The following is a 26,948-nucleotide window of genomic DNA, read 5'->3' as shown; positions in this document are numbered from 1 at the left end:
AGGCCATGCCCTGCCTCAAGACAGAGCCAAACCTAAGGCTAGACAGTCTAATTTTCGTTCCTTTCGTAATTTCAAAGCAGGAGCAGCATCAACTTCCTCTGCACCAAAACAGGAAGGAGCTGTTGCTCGCTACAGACAAGGCTGGAGACCTAACCAGTCCTGGAACAAGGGCAAGCAGGCCAGGAAACCTGCTGCTGCCCCTAAGACAGCATGAATCGAGGGCCCCCGATCCGGGAACGGATCTAGTGGGGGGCAGACTTTCTCTCTTCGCCCAGGCTTGGGCAAGAGATGTCCAGGATCCCTGGGCGTTAGAGATCATATCTCAGGGATACCTTCTAGACTTCAAATTCTCTCCCCCAAGAGGGAGATTTCATCTGTCAAGGTTGTCAACAAACCAAATAAAGAAAGAGGCGTTTCTACGCTGCGTACAAGATCTTTTATTAATGGGAGTGATCCATCCGGTTCCGCGGTCGGAACAAGGACAAGGGTTTTACTCAAATCTGTTTGTGGTTCCCAAAAAAGAGGGAACTTTCAGGCCAATCTTGGATTTAAAGATCCTAAACAAATTCCTAAGAGTTCCATCGTTCAAAATGGAAACTATTCGGACAATTTTACCCATGATCCAAAAGGGTCAGTACATGACCACAGTGGATTTAAAGGATGCTTACCTTCACATACCGATTCACAAAGATCATTACCGGTATCTAAGGTTTGCCTTTCTAGACAGGCATTACCAGTTTGTAGCTCTTCCATTCGGATTGGCTACGGCTCCGAGAATCTTCACAAAGGTTCTGGGTGCTCTTCTGGCGGTACTAAGACCGCGAGGAATTGCGGTAGCTCCGTACCTAGACGACATTCTGATACAAGCTTCAAGCTTTCAAACTGCCAAGTCTCATACAGAGTTAGTACTGGCATTTCTAAGGTCGCATGGATGGAAGGTGAACGAAAAGAAGAGTTCTCTCTTTCCACTCACAAGAGTTCCCTTCTTGGGGACTCTTATAGATTCTGTAGAAATGAAGATTTACCTGACAGAAGACAGGTTAACAAAGCTTCAAAATGCATGCCGTGTCCTTCATTCCATTCAACACCCGTCAGTAGCTCAATGCATGGAGGTGATCGGCTTAATGGTAGCAGCAATGGACATAGTACCCTTTGCACGTCTACATCTCAGACCGCTGCAATTGTGCATGCTAAGTCAGTGGAATGGGGATTACTCAGACTTGTCCCCTACTCTGAATCTGGATCAAGAGACCAGAAATTCTCTTCTATGGTGGCTTTCTCGGCCACATCTGTCCAGGGGGATGCCATTCAGCAGGCCGGACTGGACAATTGTAACAACAGACGCCAGCCTACTAGGTTGGGGCGCTGTCTGGAATTCTCTGAAGGCTCAGGGACAATGGAATCAGGAGGAGAGTCTCCTACCAATAAACATTCTGGAATTGAGAGCAGTTCTCAATGCCCTTCTGGCTTGGCCCCAGTTAACAACTCGGGGGTTCATCAGGTTTCAGTCGGACAACATCACGACTGTAGCTTACATCAACCATCAGGGAGGGACAAGAAGCTCCCTAGCAATGATGGAAGTATCAAAGATAATTCGCTGGGCAGAGTCTCACTCTTGCCACCTGTCAGCAATCCACATCCCGGGAGTGGAGAACTGGGAGGCGGATTTCTTAAGTCGTCAGACTTTTCATCCGGGGGAGTGGGAACTTCATCCGGAGGTCTTTGCCCAAATACTTCGACGTTGGGGCAAACCAGAGATAGATCTCATGGCGTCTCGACAGAACGCCAAGCTTCCTCGTTACGGGTCCAGATCCAGGGATCCGGGAGCGGTTCTGATAGATGCTTTGACAGCACCTTGGACCTTCGGGATGGCTTATGTGTTTCCACCCTTCCCGATGCTTCCTCGATTGATTGCCAGAATCAAACAGGAGAGAGCATCAGTGATTCTAATAACGCCTGCATGGCCACGCAGGACTTGGTATGCAGATCTAGTGGACATGTCATCCTGTCCACCTTGGTCGCTACCTCTGAAACAGGACCTTCTGATCCAGGGTCCCTTCAAACATCAAAATCTAATTTCTCTGAAGCTGACTGCTTGGAAATTGAACGCTTGATTTTATCAAAACGTGGTTTTTCTGAGTCAGTTATTGATACCTTAATACAGGCTAGGAAGCCTGTTACCAGAAAGATTTACCATAAGATATGGCGCAAATACTTATATTGGTGCGAATACAAGAGTTACTCATGGAGTAAGGTTAGGATTCCAAGGATATTGTCTTTTCTACAAGAAGGTTTAGAAAAGGGTTTATCCGCTAGTTCCTTAAAGGGACAGATTTCAGCTCTGTCCATTCTTTTACACAAACGTCTGTCAGAAGTTCCGGACGTTCAAGCTTTTTGTCAAGCTTTAGCTAGGATCAAGCCTGTGTTTAAAACTGTTGCTCCACCATGGAGTTTGAACTTAGTTCTTAATGTTTTACAGGGGGTTCCGTTTGAACCCCTTCATTCCATTGATATCAAGTTGTTATCTTGGAAAGTTCTGTTTTTAATGGCGATTTCCTCGGCTCGAAGAGTCTCTGAGTTATCTGCCTTACATTGTGATTCTCCTTATCTGATTTTTCATTCAGACAAGGTAGTTCTGCGTACTAAACCTGGGTTCCTACCTAAGGTGGTCACTAACAGGAATATCAATCAAGAGATTGTGGTTACATCTTTGTGTCCTAATCCTTCTTCGAAAAAGGAACGTCTGCTACACAATCTAGATGTAGTCCGTGCCCTGAAATTTTATCTACAGGCAACTAAGGATTTTCGACAAACGTCTTCCCTGTTTGTCGTTTATTCTGGTCAGAGGAGAGGTCAAAAAGCTTCGGCTACCTCTCTCTCCTTTTGGCTTCGTAGCATAATACGGTTAGCCTATGAGACTGCTGGACAGCAGCCTCCTGAAAGAATTACAGCACATTCTACTAGAGCTGTGGCTTCCACTTGGGCCTTTAAGAATGAGGCTTCTGTTGAACAGATTTGCAAGGCTGCAACTTGGTCTTCTCTTCATACTTTTTCCAAATTTTACAAATTTGACACTTTTGCTTTTTCGGAGGCTGTTTTTGGGAGAAAGGTTCTTCAGGCAGTGGTTCCTTCCATATAAAGAGCCTGCCTGTCCCTCCCGTCATCCGTGTACTTTAGCTTTGGTATTGGTATCCCATAAGTAATGGATGATCCGTGGACTGGATACACTTAACAAGAGAAAACATAATTTATGCTTACCTGATAAATTTATTTCTCTTGTAGTGTATCCAGTCCACGGCCCGCCCTGTCACTTTAAGGCAGGTAATTTTTCCATTAAACTACAGTCACCACTGTACCCTATGGTTTTCCTTTCTCTGCATGTTTTCGGTCGAATGACTGGTAATGGCAGTTAGGGGAGGAGCTATATAGCAGCTCTGCTGGGTGAATCCTCTTGCACTTCCTGTTGGGGAGGAGTTAATATCCCATAAGTAATGGATGATCCGTGGACTGGATACACTACAAGAGAAATAAATTTATCAGGTAAGCATAAATTATGTTTTTGCTAAGGGGCGTATACTGCATTTTCGTATGGGAAGGAGATGAGTACATTACAAATGTGCACAATAAAATTTATAATCTTACAAAATGAATTGAATGATTCACACACACGGAGGAAAAAAAAATATATATATAATTTTTTTTAACGTGCATCAAAATTAGTAACAAAATTGTTTATCAAAAATCATATTTTAAACAAACCTTAAAATTTGCTTTGTTCTCTTGGTATTCTTTGTTCAAAACTAAACCTAGGTTGGCTTCTATGTTAATTTCTTAGCCCATAAAGGCTGCCTCTTAGTGCATTTGGACAGTTTCTCACAGCTAGACAGTTAGTTCATGTGTGCCTTATAGATACCATTGTGCTCACTCCCGTGTAGTTACCTAGGAGTCGGCACTGATTGGCTAAAATGCAAGTCTGTCAAAAGAACTGAAATAAGGGGACAGTTTGCAGAGGCTTAGATACAAGGTAGTCACAGAGGTAAAAGGTGTATTAATATAACCGTGTTGATTATGCAAAACTGGGGAATTGATAATAAAGGGATTATCCATCTTTTTAAACAATAAAAATGCTGCAGTAGACTGTCACCTTTTTAAAAGTACAAAATACAAAGCCTAATTGTTGTTTTTTTGTAAAATGGTATGAACATGGGCATTCTATTGGCGTATATGAAATTTTCTCTCAAATCCCAGCGTAATACTAAAAACATATTTCGCACTTATTTTTTTTTTTTATTGGCCAGTTTTCACCAAAATACTCAAAACACTAATTATTCTAAAAGTAAGCGTAATTTTGATTTATATTAAGCTTAATGTTCATTTTTTAAAAAAAAAAAAACCCACTCCAGTTCCTCCCTCTGTACTTCACAAACTTCTACCTAGCAGAGAGCTCTTTTTTTTTTTTTTTTTTTTTTTTTTTTTTTTTGGTATGGTAGACATCTCGCCACTCGCAGGGACAGCTCCCCCTTTTTTTTTTTTTTTTTTTTTTTTGGTATGGTAGACATCTCGCCACTCGCAGGGACAGCTCCCCCTTTTTTTTTTTTTTTTTTAAATCAAATTCCATGAGGGCTGTAACTGTTGGTGTGGAAAACCCATGTCTTGACCAGTGATTTTTTTTTTTTTTAATCGGGCCTAAGGCAACAGATTAAGACCTAGGCTAGAGCAGCAGGTGTAGGGGCAGTTATATGATTGCCAGGCAGCAGCCCATGGGGGAGGGGGTAATGCCTGCAGGGCTTATTTTGCTGTAATTATGGATGTAATGTCAGACCACTGCTAGCTGCACTAGTATTACAAACTGGGCAGTGGTTACCTTTACCAATAGTACAGTTATCTAACACTATATCTAGAATGTGTGTCGCTATCACAAATCACTAGACTGCAGCAGCATGTTGAGATGTCTATCACTACAGCCACACATGCTAGCTTACAATCAAACTGAGATACAAGCAAGGGTGACACAGGCTTGTGTACATTTTTTTTAGACCGATACAAAACACAGAAATTGACTGCACTCACTTGCCACTAGCACAACTCACAGCCCTGGGTGCTCACATGCACTCAGACAGCTGCATTTGCTTTCAGTGACTCAGGCAAGTAATGTGCAAAGCCCATAGGAAAAATGCGAACTAAACTCAGCACAACACATACAAAGTCTAGCACTCACTTGCAGACGCACAGCTTTATTAAACACATAATTGTAGAGCTACAGCATTTGGCTAGATGGTTATAGGCCCAAGGTTAGGAACCCAGGGAAGAAGAGACCTTGGCACAGTGCTGATTCATTATTAAATAGCTATCTCTCATTGCAGTTTATTCCATTACGCTCTTCACACTGGTGCCGCTTATCTGTTGACTGTTTACTCTTTGTAACATAAGCAATTTTATTTAAATAATTCTCCCTATTGTATCCTGAATTGTGGTTGCGTAGGGTTTATAGAAAATGTGTAATGCAGCAGTAACCAAATGATAATCGTGGACAAAAAACGAATAAAGATTTTCATTCATGATTACTCCCTGATGAAAGCTAAATCTGTAATCAATTCAAATAGCCCAAACCAGCTATTTATTTTTTCTTTGCATAAATGTTTTGTAGATCTATTTATATAGCCCATAAAGTTTTTTTTTTTCTTTTCTTTTAAAAATGTACAGTTTTGCTTATTTTTTAAATAACATTGCTCTGATTTTCAGACTCCTAACCAAGCCCGAAAGTTTTATGAGAATACTGTCAAATACCTACTCCAGCTTGCTCCTGTTTGTTTAAAGGGTCTTTTCATATGCAAAAGGGGGGAGTGGCTTATTTCCCACTTGCAGTGGGCTTTCCAGCAACCTTTTCAACAGAGCTAAACTGAGAGCTTCTAATTAAGTTTTTAAACAGTTTTATACTGGATTTTTATTAGTATCTGTGCATCTTATTCTTTATAGTAGTGTCTATTACATGCAGTTATATGAAAATGAGTGTATACTGTCCCTTTTAATATTGGGTATATTTTTTTTTTTATTTTTTTTTTTTAAAGCAGTTTCCATTTACTTTGCTCATTATGCACAATCCAAAGAACGTCCACAGCACTCCAAAGTCTCTTAGCACTTTATTGTGACAAGTAAAATAGGGACGTTTCGGGGTCACAGCCCCTTAGTCATGCTTGATGCATTATACACTTTTACAATACTTTTAAATCTTTTTTTTTTTTTTTTGGCCCCAAAGAGCCTCTGTCTATACACATACTCCATCTAGTGGTTATGTGAAATTACCTTGTTACTTACATATTACATTTGTATTCTCAAAATGATACATTTAAAGGGACATAATACTTATATGCTAAATCACTTGAAACTGATGCAGTATAACTGTAAAAAGCTGACCGGAAAATATCACCTAAACATCTTTATGTAAAAAAGGAAGATATTTTGCCTCACAATTTCCTCAGCTCAGCAGAGTAAGTTCTGTGTAAAAAGTTATACTTCAGCTGCAGGTAAAAAATAAATAAATGAAGAAATGAACAGCAGCCAATCAGCATCAACAGTGCTAAAGTCATGAACTTTTACTGTGATCTCATGAAACTTCATAGTAAAATTCCTTAAACTGAATAGGGAAATAAGATTAGTGCACAAAGCTCACTCCTTTGCCTGTCCCAGGACAGACATACTGATTTGCTGCTTAGAAGTCCTTTATAATGGGATGTGGCTACTGACGAATTTTTGAGGTAAAATATCTTTCTTTATTACATAGAGATGTTCAGGTGATATTTTCTAGTTGGCTTTTTACAGCTATGCTGCATCACTTTCAAGTGCTTCAACATTTCGGTATCATGGCCCTTTAATTACATATATCAGGGCTCGACAAACCCAGGAGCCTGGTAGCCACTGGCTCCTAGAATTTTACCCCTGGCTCCTAACTTTTTGGGTTATTCTCCACATGTCTATATACAAATTCAACGGTCTGGCTCCTAATTTTTAAACACATTTGTCAAGCACTGATATATGATACATTTATTATAGATGCCACATCTTATTCTAATATCATTGTAGTTTAACCACTGCATAAAACTGATAAGGATGTTAAAGGGACATTATACACTTTTTTTTCTTTGCATAAATGTTTTGTAGATGATCTATTTATATAGCCTATAAAGTTTTTTTGTTGTTTATTTTTAAAATAACATTGCTCTGATTTTCAGACTCCTAATCAAGCCCCAAAGTTTTATGAGAATTCCGTCAGCTACCTACTCCAGCTTGCTCTTGTTTGTGTATATACAAAAGAAGGGGGAGGGTCTTATTTCCCACTTGCAATGGGCTTTCCAGCTACCTTTTCAACAGAGCTAAACTGAGAGGTTCTAAGTAATTTTTTTAAACCGTTTTATACTGGATTTTTATATCCGTATCTGTGCATCTTATTCTTTATAGTAGTGTCTATTACATGCAATTCTATGAAAATCAGTGTATACTGTCCCTTTAAATATGGGAGTTGAATAAATACTTATTTACAAAATAACTGGACATACATATTAAAAGAAACAGGTGATATCATATTCTTTATTGGGGCCAGGGTCTAAAGTTTGTGTATCCACCACATTTCCTTTTGTTTCAGCAGTTTTTCCCTGTCCATACCATTCCTGGGAGGCTTTATGTGGTCAATGACCTGCCATCTTAATTGGCTTATACCATTTCCTTTTTCCAAGAAGTGTTTGGACAGGGGAGCCTCCAGGTTTTTGCATCTAACATTGGAGCGATGTTGGCTCATTGTATCTCTCACTTTGCGAGTAGTTTCCCCTAAATATACCATAGAGCATTTTATTAAGTAGACCACAAAGGAGGATTCACATGTATAGTGCCCATTGATGGTGTGTTTCTTCCCACTGTGTGGGTGATAAAAGTTCGGCCCTCTGATAATAGAGCTACAGCTCATACAATTTAGACATGGGAAACTGCCTGATCTATTGTTTCCTATAGTGGTCTGGATGTGCTCTTTTTTTGGGACCCACATCTGTTTTGATCAAATTGCCCCTTAAGCTTTTCACCCTCCTATGGGCCATAAGGGGGGGGTCTTGAAATGGGGCTATATCTTGATTATATTCCTTAAGAATATGCCAATTCTGTCTGATCAATCTTGATATCTTCTCACTCAAGCGGCTGTATTGGGATACAAAAACCATCCTATTATCATTAGATTTTCTTTAAATTTTTTGGGGCCTTTTCAATTCTACCACTGTATTCTGCACAAGGTTAGAGGGATATCCCCTATCTAGGGATTGTCTTGACATTTCCTGTATCATAACCTCGGTTTTTGTCTTCACTGACTATTCTGTTGACCCTAAGGAGCTGGCTCTTGGGTAGACTGTTAACCAACTGTCTGGGGTGAAAGCTATTGTATTGCAGTACAGTAAAGTGTTCTTGTCTGTGTCCTTCACATATAGGTCAAATTCTAAGTGGTTACCTGTCCTATAGACCCTTGTATCTAAAAACGACAGACTCCTCACTGTATGTCACAGCGAATTCTAGACCTCTCACCATAGTATTCAGTTTAATCACAAACTTCAACAGGGATTAAATGTTGCCCCACCACACGACAAACACATCATCAATGTACCGCCACCATATGGCTCCATATTTCTTAGTTATTGTTATCATAGATGATGCTCTCCTCAAATTATACAGAGGGACAACTTGCTTTTAGGCATCATAAAACTTGTTGAAAGGCTTTATTGGTTTACAGCACTTGTGGTTAGTTTGCTCAGTTTTATATGGTCTGAGAAACTCATTGGTAGAGTAACACTTGCATTTAATTGATCTGATAGATTTACACTAATGAGCAAATTTATGAAAAACCCTGGCAGCCCTTTGTTCTTGGACTATAGTGTTCTAGGGCAGAGTAGCTGGGTGCGGCCAGTGTAATACTTTGCAATTTTATAACTCTCTGTAATTTATATATGTTGTTTAAGATATTCAAAGCACAAATGTAATTGTATAATTTAACATAAACCTGATTTTAATTATATTTTTAATGTTTGTAGCTCAAATTATTAGATTATCTTGTCTTAATATTGACTTAAATTTTAGCTTGCCAGTAAAATTGGCTGGATGGTATACTCGCTAAAAAGGCCCTTGGGAGAATACTGAAATATTTTGTATAGATGTTTTTCTTTATGCTAAGGGATATGGTAACCTAAATACGTACTATGTTATATGGGAACATAAATACATACCCCTGTTACTGAGGAAGAAGTTTCGGCACTTATACTGCACTCTCAACTCACTACCTGTCCCCTTGACCCTATCCCCTCACAGCTACTCCCCTCCCTCTCTGCTACCATTACCCCTATACTCGCACACATTTTCAACCTCTCCCTCAGCACCAGTATATTTCCCTCATCTCTGAAACATGCACTAGTCACACCTATCCTCAAAAAACCTTCGGAGTAGAGGAGACAAGGCCGCTGCAGAGCGTGACGTGGAGGGGAGAGTCCTATTGCCGCCCAGCTGTAGGGTAAGTTTTACACAGCCCCGTGAGGTGCAAGTCAGGTGCGGCCGAGTGCGAGCCGCAGTAATTCAAAATAGAAGGAAAAAGCAGCACTCGTGGGACACCAACTATGATAAATCCAAACTTTATTCCATAAGTTTAAAAAGTGAGGTAGGATCAGGGAATTACGCGTTTCGTACTCCAACTGAGTACTTAGTCATAGGGATCCCTATGACTAAGTACTCAGTTGGAGTACGAAACGCGTAAGGGGTTAATTCCCTGATCCTACCTCACTTTTTAAACTTATGGAATAAAGTTTGGATTTTTTATCATAGTTGGTGTCCCACGAGTGCTGCTTTTTCCTTCTACTCAAAAAACCTTCCCTTGATCCTACCTCCCCATCCAACTACCACCCTATTTCCCTCTTGCCTCAAAGCTTCTTGAAAAACTAGTATATGCACGCCTATCCCATTTCCTTACATCAAACTCCCTCCTTGACCCACTGCAATCTGGATTTCGTCCCCATCACTCCACAGAGACAGCAATCGTTAAGGTTACCAACTACCTACTTACAGCAAAATCAAAAGGCCACTTTTCTCTGCTTATCCTCCTTGATCTGTCTGCAGCCTTTGACACTGTTGACCACGCTCTTTTGCTCCAAACTCTCCAATTCTTCGGCATCTGTGACACAGCCCTCTTGTGGCTCTCTTCCTACCTTTCAAACCGTACCTTTTTAGTGTAGCCTTCTCTGGGGCCTCCTCTGCTCCGTCACCACTTTCTATTGGAGTACTGCAAGACTCTGTCCTCGGTCCCCTTCTCTTCTCAATCTACACGTCATCACTAGGTTTCCAATATCATTTGTGTGCCGACAACACCCAAATCTACTTCTCTGCACCAGACCTTTCTCCTTCCTTGCTAACCTGTGTCACCAACTGTCTTTCTCAAATCTCTTCCTGGTTGTCCTCTCACTACCTCAAGCTAAATCTCTCCAAAACTGAGCTCCTTATTTTCCCCCCTTCCAAAATCTCCACCCCAATCTCTCTAACTATTGACAACTGCATCATTACCCCCTACCCCGCATGCCCGATGTCTCTGGGTCACATTTGACTTAGATCTTTCTTTAACTCCTCACATTCAGTCCTTGGCTAAAGCCTGCCGCTTCCACCTTAAAAACATCTCTAAAATTAGACATTTCCTTACACAAGACACAACTAAGATTTTAATCCACTCTCTCATCCTTTCCCGTCTCGATTACTGCAATTCTGTCCTCTCTGGTCTCCCCACCTGCCGCCTAGCTCCTTTACAATCCATAATGAATGCCTCTGCCAGGCTCATCTTCCTTACACGTCGCTCTTTATCTGCTGCACCTCTCTGCCAATCCCTTCACTGGCTTCCTCTTGCCTCTAGGATCAAACACAAAATTCTCACTCTGACATACAAAGCCCTCAACTGCACTGCTCCCCCCTATATCTCAGACCTTGTCTCCAGATACTCTCCCTCCCGTCCCCTTCGCTCTGCTCGTGACCTCCTACTCTCCTCCTCTCTTGTTACCTCATCACACTCCCGTTTACAGGACTTCTCCAGACTGGCTCCAATCTTGTGGAACTCTCTGCCACGCTCCACAAGACTCTCCCCTAGTTTTTAAAGCTTCAAGCGCTCCCTACAGACTCTACTGTTCATGGATGCATACAACCTACACTAACCTTTCTTTATACCAGTTCTTCTCCTCCATTGCTATCCCCTGAACCCCCTTAGCATGTAAGCCTAAGAGTCCAGCTGTTTGTAGATCACCTTTTTAAGAGCTGACTACAACAGTGCAACTCTTGGCAGGGCCCTTTTACCCATTTGATCCATATAATTGTTTTGTTGTACTCTGCATTTGTTTATAGTGCTGCGGAATCTGTTGACGCTCTACAAATAACCGATATTACTATGTTATATGGGAACATAAATGCATACTATCTTATAATTCCTTCAGAAAAAAAGTGTTCTTAATCCAACAAATGTCAAAAATTAAAAGCAGAGTTGGATCCTCTTTTAACTTTCAGTACTGCATTGGAAGTTCCAAAGCAAATATAATCATGCGTTTGTTCTTTAATTAAATGCATGTTCATGGTTACTATGGTTTAAGTCGCGTTACAATAAATGTTTTCAGGGCCTTACCCTATTTGAAAGTTAATTTAAAGGGGTCGGTAGGGGAGCTTCCTGTGGGAGGAGCGTGAAGGTGGAGGTGCACGCTCAAGCTCACCTGTATGGACTGGTGTGAGCAACAACAGCTTTCTTTCTCCCAAGCCAGTGAGCCTTATTGCGAGGGTGTTTTGCAACAAGCCTCGCCGGAGGCAGAAACAGGGCTTTAGGAAACTCTCTGAGTCCCATAAGGCTGGTTGGGAATTTACATTGTTATAAGTCGCCATTCGTACTTTACCTCTTAAGACTGTTAAGACTGTGAAAAAATACTCTAAGTGTCATGGCTGGAAATATTGGACAGTCCCGTGAGGTCTACCTCACAGCCCTGCTCTGAGAGACGTGATACAGACAGGGGCAGCGAGACATTCAAGTTAGCCGGGCGATATAATCCCCTGACATTACAAGCAGGACCGGGAGCTCAAGAGCAGGAGTCGGTGCGAAGATAAACATACACCTACCATTCATCTTACTGCAGGCTGGAAGCGGCCGGTGGACACCGAGGATCAACTTTTCGAACACCGCTCTCCCCCCCTCCAGTAAGTCGGCGAGTTGCTCTGACGTCAGAGCGCGACGCCAGAAGCTGGTGTTGCCGGTGTGTTCGGCTAGTGCTGCAGGGTTGACAAACGCCTGGAGCTCGAGGAGAGAGCTCCCTGTGAAACCTAGCCACCAAGGTGCTGACACGACGTGCCGTGAAGCCGAGGGGGGGGTAAGTACATTAAAGGCTAAGTTATTATTCACCCTGGGATATTTCACAGTGGGTCTAAGCCAAAGGGTAAAAGTGGTCCTGGATGAGTTAACACGGACAGGGATGTGGGATGCTGGACTTATTGTTCACTCTGTCGATATCCTCTGAAGTGGGAACTGTTACAGCCTCTAGATAGAGTTAATCTGCACGGCTGGAGGAAGTTTGTTCCTGTTTTTTGTTGTATCAGTCTGCAGCATATCGCAAGGGGGATATTTGGAAATTACAGTCACTTATAACTGTGTCCGTGGAAACATAGAGGATAGAATACTACCAAGGTTACAGGTGTTATCCCCTGCTTGCTTGTATCAGCCAGAAAAACCCGCTATATTTTATATTTTAAGAGAAGCGCACCTGGAGTCCAGAGACAGCAGGCTGTACAAAGTAAACTAAATGGGTCAAACACTATACTGGGCCAGTTTGGTAAAGCCTATCTGCATAGCGTAAAATCTCTCTTTGTAGATCTGGTTAAAGGAGATATGAGAGGGTTAAATGCTTATATATCGATGCAGTGAAATTGTGTTATTCCTGAGAGATAGGAGCTGTTTTGCATATAAACTGAGCCATACAGTTTTTGACATCAGTAATTCTTCACAACTCAAGGGAGATATTTGGAAACTGGAATGGACTGCCATTTATAACTGTGCCCGTGAAAAAGAGAGGACAGAACACTACCAATCTCATTGGTGCCACCCTCTGCTTGCTAGTATCAGCCAGAGAATCACGTTATATTTAATGGTGTGGGCTCTTGCCCTTACGAGTCCATAGAACTTGCTGCTAAATAGAAACGTACCTGGATGCTAGAGATAGCAGGCTGTACAAAGTAAACTATATGGGCCATGTATTATATTGGCATAGTCTAGCAATTTTAATCTGCACAGTGTAAAATCTCTCTATGAATATGTGGGTAAGGGAGACTTAAGAGGGTCAAATGTTTATATTTTGATATCGTGAAATTGTGCTACGTATGAAAGAGAGGAGCTGTTTTGCATTTATATTTGTTGCATATAGGTTCTGATATCAGCAATCTAGGACAGTTAAATGTCATATTGTATCTGAAAAGTCGATAGGCTAAACTGAAAGGCTAATCTAGGCCCTGTTTTTGTCCCCTACAAAACTAATTTCGACTGTGTAACCTTACATATAAAAAATCTGTTTGGATTAAGTTGTATATAAGGGGTAGGCTGCAGACTAGGGAGGGTCCATTGCTGTATCTCAACAGGGGTCTAGTGGATCACCACAGTATAGGCCTTTTTCTGTCTTAGATTAGGGACCACTGAACCAGTTAAACTTCTCCTTACATCCATATAGGGGCTAATTAGGGAAGCTTGTTTTTGTATAAATGGAGAAATACATTACAAATCCCAAAAACAAATCCCCAGCCATGCCTCCGAGGAGGGATAAAAAACAAAAAAATCTACAGGAAACTTCACAAGAAGTTTCTTTTAGAAGCCCAGATTTGAATATAGAAAAACAACTCACCACGAACCAGTTGGCAGATTTAATACTGCCTCAATTTGAGATAATAAAGGGCGAGATCTCAGAGATCTCGAGCGAAATAAAACAATTTTCAAGTAGACTGGTAGAAGTAGAAAATCGAATTTCGAGTATTGAGGACAGACATTTCAAGCAGGAATCTGCTATTGACACACACTCAGATGAGATAAACACATTAAAAGCTAAGATTGAGGATCTAGAAGATAGGTCCAGGAGGAGTAATGTGCGTGTCATAGGATTACCAGAGTCCAGAGAATTTGAAGACCTCCTACTGTTCAGTTCCCAGACTTTACCTAAATTATTAGGTTTACAAGGCGCAGAAGGCGAACTCCAGGTAGAGAGAGCACACAGGGTAGGAGCGTCAAGACCGTTAAAAGATGGAAGTATGCGACCAAGAATGGTCATGATAAAATACTTAAATTTCCAAGACAAAGTTAAAATTATGCAGAAATACAGACAGACCCAGACGTTCACTATAGACAACAAACAGATTTTGTTATTCCAGGACTACTCAATAGAAACCTCGACAAAAAGACGCGCAATGGCACCATTCTGCTCAGGCCTAATAAAGGCAGGGTTGAAGGCAACTATGAAGTACCCAGCAAAAATCACGGTACTGGGCATGGATGGTGTCATTGCTTTAAACACAATTGAGGAGGCTAAGGAGTTCTGCAGAGACAATAACATAGAGGTATAAGCAGTTATCAAAGAACAGGGTAATTTATGGCCCTGGAGACCATATTGGTGACTTTGTTAGGATTTAAGGGTAGGGGGGGGAAGGATTGGGTTCTTTTTTTTTTTTTTTTTTTTTTTTTTTTTTTTTGCTTTCTCTTTTTTTTTTTTGCTTTGCTCCTTTTTTTTTTTTTTTTTTTCCTCTCTCTCTGAATTGATTCATACTAGGGTTTTTTTTATCTAGAATAAATGAGTAATTCATTAAACATAATCTCCTGGAATGTAGGGGGAATAACATCTCCAAGTAAACGTAAGAATGTTCTCAAGCTAGCAAAGAAACAACACCCAGATATTATTTTACTCCAAGAGTTACATCTTAAGAAAGTAGAAATAGGAAAATTGAAAACTAACTGGATTGCTGAAATAATTGCTACACCATGTGAAAAACGCAAAAAAGGCGTAGCAATTATGTTGGGCAGGGATTTAGCATATACGATAATGAAGCAGGAATTAGACCCAGGGGGGAGATACATAGTATTACAACTGAAGATAGACCAAAAGATTTGGACATTATGTAACATATATGCTCCGAACAGCTGGGACTTTCAGTTCTGGGAGAAATTGACAAAGGCTATAGTTCCATATATTGGGCAGAATTTGATAGTAGCAGGAGATTTTAACAATACCATGAGCCCTGAGCTAGATAGGCTTAGAATTAAGAGCAGAGCGGCCAATAACAGGGAAGCCAAATACCTGCAGAGTTTTGCACGCAGGCTAAAACTTCACGATGCCTGGCGAATCCAACATCCAGAAACTCGGGAATTCACCTGTGAATTAGGTGCCCATAAAAATTTCTCCCGAATTGATATGTTTCTGGTAGATGAGTATATTATGAGAAATAATATTGAGTCGCAGATTTCAGAAATTATTTTGTCAGATCATGCGATAATTGGCCTAAGAATTGTGTGGAGTACTCTCTCCAAAAAAACTGCGAATACCTTTCGTTTCCCTCAATATATGTATAGTAATGTTAAGTTTGTAAACTGGCTTCAGCAAAAATGGGGAGAATACTCCACACAAAATAGGGATTACATAAATAAAGTTGAGGTGTTCTGGGAAGCAGGGAAAGCGGTCATGCGGGGGGAAGTAAGAGCCTACATGATTAAAAGAAATAAAGAAAACAAAGCTAGAGAGCTACAATTATCAAACCAACTTAAAAATAAATACACAAAGTATCTCAGAACGCCCAATAAAGAGAATTGGGATTCATATAAAGCAGCAAGAACGGAAAGAGAATACTATCTAATAAAGATTGGGGCACATGAAGAACTGAGGAACAGGGCGACATTTCAGGGTAGTCAGGGAATTTCGGCTAAACATCTGGCCAGGCTGGTTAAATTTAGGAGAAAATCAAATCAGATATTCTCAATTAGGTCTGAAGGGAAACTCTTTAGTAATAAAGAGGAAATCAGCAAGATTTTTCTTGAGTACTATCGTAATCTCTATGCAAGGGTAGAAGTGAATGAGAAGCAAAAAGAGCAATTCTGGAATGGTTTAGAAGTCCCCCAAATATCACAAGAAGCCCTACAGTTAATTAATGCTCCTTTAACTGAAATAGAAATATTAGAAATAATAAAAAAGTCCAAACTCGGTAAAGCAGCAGGGCCGGACGGTCTTACTGCAGAGTTTTACAAAATCACGGCGGCTGAAATAGCGGGTACCCTTACTAAATTGTTCAATCAGTATTATCTGCAGAAAGACATGAAATCAATCTATTTCTCTGACTCCGTAGTTACCTTGATTCACAAGAAAGCGAAGGACCCAACTAATGTAGCGTCATATCGCCCGATTTCGCTACTGAACCAGGACTACAAAATATTAATGTCTCTTATCGCAGAAAGGTTAAAGAAATTTATTACAGAAATTATCCATCCTGACCAGGCAGGGTTTATCGCAGGAAGAAATGCAGTTAGGAACATGCGTAAAGTTCTTACTACAGTGGACTTTCTCCATCGGGTCGACCAGGACGCCGGGGAGAGAACTCAGGGAGAAGACGTAGCCTTACTCACCGTAGACGCCGAGAAGGCCTTTGATTCAATCATCTGGGACCATTTAACCAATTCACTGGAGAAGTTTGGTTTCTCCGGCGCCCTGGTTGATCTGATCGGGTTAGTATATAAAAAACCAAGGTCTCAACTCCTCATTAACGGTGAATTACTACAAAGCATCACTCTAGGCAAGGGGACACGTCAGGGATGCCCACTCTCGCCATTACTATTCGATATCGCACTAGAACCCCTTGCCATACATCTTAGGAAGACCCTCCCACCAATTCTGGTAGGTAATCAGAAGGTGTCGGTGACACTTTACGCAGATGATCTTTTGGTTTTTTTACAACATACAAAGCAATCCATACCTTGTTTTATGCAGATATTAAACACCTTCAGTTCCTTCTCGGGATATAAAATAAATATCGATAAATCAGAAATCCTCTGGATCAGGAAAAACAGAGATAGCTACTCTGACAATTTTAAAGAAGTTCAGAGTATTAATTATCTTGGCATTAAGATTAGTAAGAACCCAGCATCCTGGTATCAGCTTAATTTCAAAGAACCATTCCAGAATCTGCAACACGACCTTGCAAAATGGAATTTATACTATCTATCCATTTCTGCCCGCATTAATGTCATTAAGACTATCATCTTTCCTAAATTCCTATTCCTGCTACAAAATTTACCCCTTTTATTACACAAAAAAGACATTGATAATTATAATAAGGCCTGTGCTTTTTTTATTTGGGGGAAAAAGACCTCACGTATCGCTTTTAATAAATTGTCCCAGGAAAAACGGTTTGGAGGCTTTTCATGCCCGAATATAAAATATTACAACATGGTCTCTGTGGCTAAATTTGGGGTAGACTGGCTCAGCAAATCAGACCATGTTACTTATTCTGAACATGAAACAGAATTAATTAAACCCTTTAACTTACCGGCAATACTTCACTGCCCATACAGAAAACTCCCAAGTAATATAACTAGACTAGTAACAATTACAAATGTAGTGATTGCTTGGCAGAAATACTGTAAAACATTGGGGATAGAATTTCAGACGTCTAGACTTCTACCGATTATTGGTAACCCAGTTTTCCCACCAGGACATAGCAATAGTATATTTCAAATCTGGGAAACCAAAGCCCTGACATATCTATCTCAGCTGAAAGATCCACTCACTGGGCATATCAGAACATTTGAGAATCTGGCTCATGAATACAGTTTACCATCCCAGCACTTTTATGCATATCTTCAGGTACGTCACTTCATAAATGAATATGATAGAAGGTTCAGTATGCACTGGGCGCAACTAAAGATGGAGGCAGGGATATCCCTATACAAAGCTGGTTTCAGAGCCTTATCGATTTGGTACCAATATATAATGAATAAAGAAGGAGAGCTGCATATTAATCAATGTAAACAGAGATATGTACCTTTCTTTCCCGAACTTCAAGATGAGGATATAATGGATAGTCTCGAGAGAGCAAGAGAAGCTACAGGCAGAATTAATTTAAGAGAATCACAAGCCAAGGTAATAAATAATTTCTACCTAACCCCAGCCAGAATTGCCAAATGGTCTCAATCACAGGTTGTGTGCCCTAAATGCCAGAAAGTAAACGCGGACTTGTTGCACTATTTCTGGTTTTGCCCGAAAACTTCGCAATATTGGAGTAGAATCCAATATTGGATTAACAGGAAAGTCAGAGTCAAGCTAGAACTCGAGGCACAACATATATTCTTTTTGTATCCATCACAGAATATAGGAGACAGACTTCTCATAAACTTAGCAATTTTGATTGTAAGGAACCAGCTATGCAAAAGGTGGAAGCAAAAAGATGCTCCCTCAATTACTGAATTCATAAACGCCATGAGAAGTCAGATTTTGATAGAGATAATAGGATTAGACAAAGGAGCAGCCAAGCAGGTTCAGTTATTCTTTAAGAAATGGAAAAAAGTATATTCAGGGAGAACCTATAATAGTCCAACAGTATATTCTCTCTTCATTCCAAGGCACTACACCTTTCTTAGAATTAATCCTAGACGGATCATTACCGTCAAGCTGGGCACACCGTCGTTAAGGTGGGGTCAGTAGACTGGTAAAATCAAACTGGAACTTACCGGCAGGTTTTTTTTTTTTTATTTTATTTTTTTTTCTTCTTTTCTTTTTTTGTTTCTTTTCCTCCCTCTCCCCCCCCCCCCTTTTTTCCCCTGAGTGGTAAGAGTATTTTATTTTTTATAATTTGCGAAAGAAAATCTTGAGGACAGGGCAGAGTAGATAGGAAAGGATCTGCACAGTAGGCAAAAAAGGCCACGACAGATTTAAGAATCAGACAAGTTAGATGAACTCAGGATTCAGGTTAAGGAACAGATCAAATTGGGACAAGGACTAGAGAGACCTTATATATCTGTTCCGGCATATTTAATAAGTGGTTTGACAATAAAGATTGGAGGGTACAGTTAAGCCATCCTGTTAAAAAGGAATGTTAATTGTTTATAATAGGTTGTTTGTAGACACACAGAAAGTTCAAGTGATCCAGAAATGTACCCTGTTAGTTAGGTATAAATGGTTAAGTTTTTGATGTGTCAAATATTTCACGGTCAATGTTTATTGTATTATTGAATTCTTGTTTATAATTTCTCCTCCAATAAAAAAAGAAAAGAGAAAAAAAAAAAAAGAAAAGAAAAAAAAAAAAAAAGGGGGGGGAAAAAAAGAAAGTTAATTTAAAGGGACACTCAAGTCAAAGTTAAACGTTCATGATTCAGATAGAGCAGCAATTTTAAACAACTTTCCAATTTACTTCCATTAACAAAATGTGCACAGTCTTTTTATATTTACACTTTTTGAGTCACCAGCTCCTACTGAGCATGTGCAAGAATGAACAGAATATATGCATTTGTGATTGGCTGATAGCTGTCACATGATACAGGAGGAGTGGAAATAGACATAACTTTGAAATTTGTCAGAAAAAAAAACTATTTCCAGCTCAGACTTAGTGCTATTACATTCTCTTTTTATCACGCACTTGTTGATTATGCAAATCTACTGTACTTACTGGTCTTTTAACTAGAGGGGCTTTGCATTAATGTCTGTATCTCCTTGTGATTTTCTAGGCCGGTTAAGTAAAGTAAACCAAGCAAAGAAAGAGAGAGAAGCCAAAGAGGCGCTCATGAACAACTCGCCAGAGAACAAACCACACAGGGAGAGTTCCCCAGAGAGCAGAAAACCCAAGGAGCGATCACCACAGCGGGAAAAGAGCAGGGCACATTCGCCGAAGAAAGAAAAGCGCAGGGAACGCACTCCAGAGAGAGAGCAGCACCGTGAGACGAGCAGCAATGGGCGCAGCAGGGAAAAACGACCCAGGAGCCCTGAACGTGAGAAAGAGAAGAAAAAAAATAGAGCTGAGCCCCAAGGGTGAGTTACAGAAAATCACCCAGGATTCTTTGTCGTAATTCTTAGCCATATTACTTTGTAGCGCCATTAAGCGATAAAATGAAATGCTCTACTTTATTACAGAATTTTCTATTTATTTTGAGCAGACGGTTTTAGCCCAATTTATGTTTTTGAGCAGAGTTCATAGAAAAAGGTCAAAATTAGTTGCTGGAGCACTTGTTCCTGGTTGGTCATAAGTCTACAGTATCTGGTTATACCTATGGCTCCCACCGTTCCAGAGGAATTAATTAATATGATTATCTTCTCCCACCTGGCATGATTCTTTTTAGTTACTTTTAAACATATATTTTTTTTTAACAGTTTACAAAAGCTCTTTGTGAGAGGTATAGATTGCTGAGACCTACGTATCACAAAGGGAACTAGGGAGCTAGTTTTGTTTAAGTAACCGATGATAGGTGCCATTTTGTGTTTTGGGTCGCACTTTCCCGGTAATAAACCTTTCTAAAACATCTGCCTATTGTTTCTTTCTCAGCTGGTTACATCGGGATTTGCGAGTTCGGTTTATTGACAAGCATTACAAAGGAGGCAAATACTACAACTCTAAGGTAACTCTGCGTGTTGTACTTAACCATGGTACTTGCGCAACACATCAACTCACATTAGAGAAAAATAACATTACCCAAGCTTACAGGCAGGAGATTCAAAAACTTAAAGATTTGTGATACACTTTTGGTTTTTACACAGGCATGCTGTGAAAGTGCATAATTAGAAAATTAGTTAGCCACCAATCAGCAAGCACTACTCAGGATGCTAGGTCCGGCTCCTAAGTTTTTTTATATTTCTGCTTTATCAAATAAAGATAGCAAGGGAACGAAGACAAATTTGATAATAGGAGTAAATAAGAAAGTTGCTTAAAATTGCATGCTCTATATGAATCATGAAAGATAACATTTGTTTTTCATATTCCTTAAAACTTAAAGGGACGGTCTACACCAGAATTGTTATTGTTTTAAAAGATAGATAATCCCTTTATTACCCATTCCCCAGTTTTGCATAACCAACACAGTTATATTAATATACTTTTAACCTATGTGATTATCTTGTATCTAAGCCTCTGCAAACTGCCCCTTTTTTCTGTTCTTTTGACAGACTTGCAGTCTAGCCAATCAGCGCCTGCTCCCAGATTACTTCACGTGCACGAGCACAGTAATATCTATATGAAATATGTGAACTAACACCCTCTAGTGGTGAAAAACTGTTAAAATGCATTCTGAAAAGAGGTGGCCTTCAAGGTCTAAGAAATTAGCATATGAACCTCCTAGGTTAAGCTTTCAACTAAGAATACCAAGAGAACAAAGCAAAATTGGTGATAAAAGTAAATTGGAAAATTGTTTAAAATGACATGCTCTATCTGAATCATGAAAGTTTATTTTGGCCTAGACTGTCCCTTTTTAATGTAAAATATGTGTAATACTAAAATGATTGGCACATAGTTGGTGATGTCAGAATAAATGAATGTATCTAAGAGATGACTTCTTGACAAATCCGGAGAACTACGGCACTTAGCATTCTGGTTAGTTCCTAAATTCCAGATACATTTGCCATCCCCTGCGGTGCACAGTCAGTAAAGCTGCCTGCAACATAGAGTGGGTGTTTTAGTATTCTATAATAACAAATGGCAACTGTTTAGCTTCCAGTTCAGAGTGCAGTGGGGGCTTCCTTTGTTTTCCCCATTTATTTTCACGATGCTGTGATAAATAAATAGTCCCCAGACTGAATGAATGGTACATTGTGTATAAACTCCAAATTAACTCGCAGGTTTCATTCTGAAGTCACAAAATCAAAACATGTTGCAGAGTGTTTAGCTTTTGTGCTGAAAGGAAAGTACTCATCAGGACACCGCTGAATTTGTCTGCACAAACTTACGATTTTGGTCTGTCAATAAAATAACCATAATGAATGTTCATTTATTCATATAAACGGCTTTAAAGTTAAAATACCCTTTTCTTTCCTATGACATGGAGAGTTTACAATGTCATTCCAATTACTAGTGGGATATTCAACTCCTGGCCAGCAGGAGGAGGCAAAGAGCACCCCAGCAAAGCTGTTAGGTGTAACTGCCTTACCCATAACCCCCAGTCATTCTCTTTGCCTCTGTTAATGGAGGTTGTGCAAAATTAGTGTCTGAAGAATTTAATCCTTTTATGGGTACTTTTCCCTGCAAGCAAGGATTGGGGTCTAGCTGTGTCCACGTCAATCTATTAAGTAAGAGTAGTGTTGGCTTTTAGCAGTTAAAAGGCGACGAGGAAGTCCTTTGCTTTACTTTTAACATTTTGCTACCCCTTTGCAGAAAGCCAGAGTTGGTTACTCTGTTCTTTCTTTTCCTACAGGTCTATGACAGCGACTAAGACGCCTGCCACACCTAAGGATCGGCATTCATCATGACTGGGGGGTTATGGGTAAGGCAGTTACACTTAACTTTGCTGGGGTGCTCTTTGCCGCCGCCTCCTGCTGGCCAGGAGTTGAATATCCCACTAGTAATTGAAGAGTCCATGACGCCATTCCATGTCCAGAAATAAATACATTTATCAGGTAAGCATAAATTTTGTTTTTAACCGTTTCACCGTCTTTCAAGAGCAGTAAAATTGTAAAAGCTGCTTGAATTTTTATTTCATTGATGGCTGATTGGTGCCTTACATGATTCAGAAAGAGCATTCAATTTTAAGAGACTTCTCAGTGTACTTTTCTCTTTGTATTCTTTGTTGACAGACATGGTTAGGTAGGCTCAGGAATAGAAAATGCACTACTGGGAGCTAGCTGGTGATTGGCGGATGTCTGAATACCCTTTATTTTTTTTTCAATTCTGTCCTACGCAGCTGACTTCACCTTTTATCTTTTCTGACTCTCAGATGTTAGTGGAAGATGTTTTGAGCCCCAGAAGTTGTGTGTGTCGAACGGAGAGCGGGCGTTTAATAGATGGTAAGAAGCTTTCTTTATAATTAAAGGGACATAAAACCCAAACTTCTTTTTTCATAATTCAGATAGAGCAATTACTTATTTACTTTATCTCATTTGGCTTCATTCTCTTGGTATCTTTTGTTGAAAAACATACCCTAGATAGGCTAAGGAGCAGCAATGCGTTACTGGGAGCTAGCTGCTAATTGGTGGGTGCACATGTGTGCCTCCTTTTCATTGGCTCACCTGATATGTTCAGTTAACTCTCAGTAGTGCATTGCTGATCCTTGAATGAAGCAACTTTTATAATAGAAGTAAATTGTATTCTCTATCTGAATTAAGAAAAAAATGTTTGTGGGTTTCTCTTTAATAATTCCACACAGTATCTGTGCGCTTGTTGTGCAGCAGCCTTGCCCTTTAAATAAGATACCACTGTTTCTCATTCAACAGACATAAAACAGGACATGCTGGAAACGGTGATACCCAAGGAGGAGGGGGACCATGTTATGGTGGTGATGGGACAGCATCGGGGGCAGGTGAGTGTAAAACAACTATTGTATGCAAAACTGAGCACTCAGTCCAAGTTTAAAACCCGAACTTACAACTGTGTGGTTTTTACTTTCTAAAATGCACTTTTGATAACTGTTCTCACTCCTGCAGAGTTATTTATGAGTCAGCACTGATTGGCTAAAATGCAAGTCTGTACATAGCACTAAGATTAGGGGGGCAATTTGCTAAAGCTTAGATACAAGATAATCACAGAGGTAAAAAGTCTATCAATATAACAGTGTTTATGAAAAACTGGTAAATAGGGAATAAAGGGATTTTACTTTTTTTTTAAAGAATAAAAATTGTGGAGTAGACTGTCCCCTTTAAGGACATTAAGCCTCAGGAGCAGGACGTGCATTTTTGGAAAGAACTGATGAATGACTTGTGACCGTCTACCTTTTACTGTGATCATATAAATGTGTCCTGTTTGCATATCATTTCTTCCACTGATTTCAGTTCTACATATGATTTTTGTCCTAGAATTGCTGCAGTTATCTGCAGAACTATAACAGCACTGTTAGGTTTCCTTTTGTCATAATCTTTGTTTAAAGGGATATCACTGTGTATGACACGGGCTGGAGTATAAATTGTTTGCTTTTAATATCACCCACATCTGTAAAGCAAATGATTTTCCTCACAGAAAAAATGTTCTGGGTTTCTTTGTAACCAACATAAACTACTGGGGTATACAGCAAGAATGTTTTTATAGTGTGAGGGGGGAGACGCATGGGGGGGGGGTACATTTAGAAGCTTTTTTTACTAAAAGGATTGTCTTTCTGGGGAGATAATAGACCTGCAGGGGAAGGTATCATGTCTCCCTCAAACTCCAGTTATATACCAATGTCCAGGTCCAGAAAAATTATAGAACACCGTTATATACCAACCGGGTCTATAGGAACTTATTTGTTTTTATGTTACCAGTTTTATAGTAGTTTTATGTTCAATAGACACCATCTGCTTTCTGTATTGTAGTGATGTGTTAACACACTGATTAGCCAATATGCTGTATAATTGTCAGCTGTAATAGCTGGTAGTGAACTTTTTGACAAAATGGTTAATCCTTTATCGATTCCTCTTTCTCGCAGGTGGGGCGGATCCTTCATCGCGATAAGCATAAGAGTAGTGCCCTGGTGCAGCTGCAGGGCGATCAGGATACAGCACTGAACTTCAGCTATGATGTCATCTGTCACTACACCGGCGCCTGCGACGATTAACCAAGCTGCATTTTATTGTCAGAATATGCACTATATGCATTTTTTTTTATTTAATTGCTTTTGTAAATAAAAACTGCATTTTTTTTACAAACTTTCTGCAGTGAGATTCTTTTAAGTAAATGGAAAAAAATAAAAAATACACAAATTTAGTTTGCATTCTGTACTGTAACCTTTATACAGTGGCCCAGATCAGCTGGTGTATAACTAGACAGTGATTGTGCTCATTATATAAGGGCTAGCACTGTGTATACGCTGGGCCATGTAGTTTGCATTCTGTACTGTAACCTTTATACAGTGGCCCAGATCAGCTGGTGTATAACTAGACGGTGATTGTGCTCATTATATAAGGGCTAGCACTGTGTATACGCTGGGCCATGTAGTTTGCATTCTGTATTGTAACCTTTATACAGTGGCCCAGATCAGCTGGTGTATAACTAGACAGTGATTGTGCTCATTATATAAGGGCTAGCACTGTGTATACGCTGGGCCATGTAGTTTGCATTCTGTACTGTAACCTTTATACAGTGGCCCAGATCAGCTGGTGTATAACTAGAGGTGATTGTGCTCATTATATAAGGGCTAGCACTGTGTATACGCTGGGCCATGTAGTTTGCATTCTGTATTGTAACCTTTATACAGTGGCCCAGATCAGCTGGTGTATAACTAGACGGTGATTGTGCTCATTATATAAGGGCTAGCACTGTGTGTACGCTGGGCCATGTAGTTTGCATTCTGTACTGTAACCTTTATACAGTGGCCCAGATCAGCTGGTGTATAACTAGAGGTGATTGTGCTCATTATATAAGGGCTAGCACTGTGTGTACGCTGGGCCATGTAGTTTGCATTCTGTACTGTAACCTTTATACAGTGGCCCAGATCAGCTGGTGTATAACTAGACGGTGATTGTGCTCATTATATAAGGGCTAGCACGGTGTGTACGCTGGGCCATGTAGTTTGCATTCTGTACTGTAACCTTTATACAGTGGCCCAGATCAGCTGGTGTATAACTAGACGGTGATTGTGCTCATTATATAAGGGCTAGCACTGTGTGTACGCTGGGCCATGTAGTTTGCATTCTGTACTGTAACCTTTATACAGTGGCCCAGATCAGCTGGTGTATAACTAGACGGTGATTGTGCTCATTATATAAGGGCTAGCACTGTGTGTACGCTGGGCCATGTAGTTTGCATTCTGTACTGTAACCTTTATACAGTGGCCCAGATCAGCTGGTGTATAACTAGACGGTGATTGTGCTCATTATATAAGGGCTAGCACTGTGTATACGCTGGGCCATGTAGTTTGCATTCTGTACTGTAACCTTTATACAGTGGCCCAGATCAGCTGGTGTATAACTAGAGGTGATTGTGCTCATTATATAAGGGCTAGCACTGTGTATACGCTGGGCCATGTAGTTTGCATTCTGTACTGTAACCTTTATACAGTGGCCCAGATCAGCTGGTGTATAACTAGAGGTGATTGTGCTCATTATATAAGGGCTAGCACTGTGTGTACGCTGGGCCATGTAGTTTGCATTCTGTACTGTAACCTTTATACAGTGGCCCAGATCAGCTGGTGTATAACTAGACGGTGATTGTGCTCATTATATAAGGGCTAGCACTGTGTGTACGCTGGGCCATGTAGTTTGCATTCTTTACTGTAACCTTTATACAGTGGCCCAGATCAGCTGGTGTATAACTAGAGGTGATTGTGCTCATTATATAAGGGCTAGCACTGTGTGTACGCTGGGCCATGTAGTTTGCATTCTGTACTGTAACCTTTATACAGTGGCCCAGATCAGCTGGTGTATAACTAGAGGTGATTGTGCTCATTATATAAGGGCTAGCACTGTGTATACGCTGGGCCATGTAGTTTGCATTCTGTACTGTAACCTTTATACAGTGGCCCAGATCAGCTGGTGTATAACTAGACAGTGATTGTGCTCATTATATAAGGGCTAGCACTGTGTGTACGCTGGGCCATGTAGTTTGCATTCTGTACTGTAACCTTTATACAGTGGCCCAGATCAGCTGGTGTATAACTAGACGGTGATTGTGCTCATTATATAAGGGCTAGCACTGTGTATACGCTGGGCCATGTAGTTTGCATTCTGTACTGTAACCTTTATACAGTGGCCCAGATCAGCTGGTGTATAACTAGACGGTGATTGTGCTCATTATATAAG

The 26,948-nt window shown here is 40.3% G+C and overlaps 1 protein-coding gene across 1 annotated transcript in view; it reads left to right on the top strand.

Annotated features, from left to right (window-relative positions):
* The window catches only part of GPKOW (G-patch domain and KOW motifs), a 66,890-nt gene extending 42,033 nt beyond the window's left edge, over positions 1 to 24,857 (top strand). Inside the window, exons 7-11 of the mRNA XM_053696215.1 lie at positions 19,769 to 20,069; positions 20,581 to 20,653; positions 22,958 to 23,027; positions 23,454 to 23,539; positions 24,638 to 24,857. Of these exons, the coding sequence (XP_053552190.1) occupies positions 19,769 to 20,069; positions 20,581 to 20,653; positions 22,958 to 23,027; positions 23,454 to 23,539; positions 24,638 to 24,766 (659 nt within the window). The 3' untranslated portion in view covers positions 24,767 to 24,857. The remainder of the gene's footprint in view (positions 1 to 19,768; positions 20,070 to 20,580; positions 20,654 to 22,957; positions 23,028 to 23,453; positions 23,540 to 24,637) is intronic.
* The last annotated feature ends 2,091 nt before the right edge of the window (positions 24,858 to 26,948 follow it).

This window comes from Bombina bombina, chromosome 12 (assembly GCF_027579735.1).
Source record: "Bombina bombina isolate aBomBom1 chromosome 12, aBomBom1.pri, whole genome shotgun sequence".
Taxonomy (NCBI): domain Eukaryota; kingdom Metazoa; phylum Chordata; class Amphibia; order Anura; family Bombinatoridae; genus Bombina; species Bombina bombina.
This window is presented reverse-complemented; position numbering and strand designations above follow the sequence as displayed.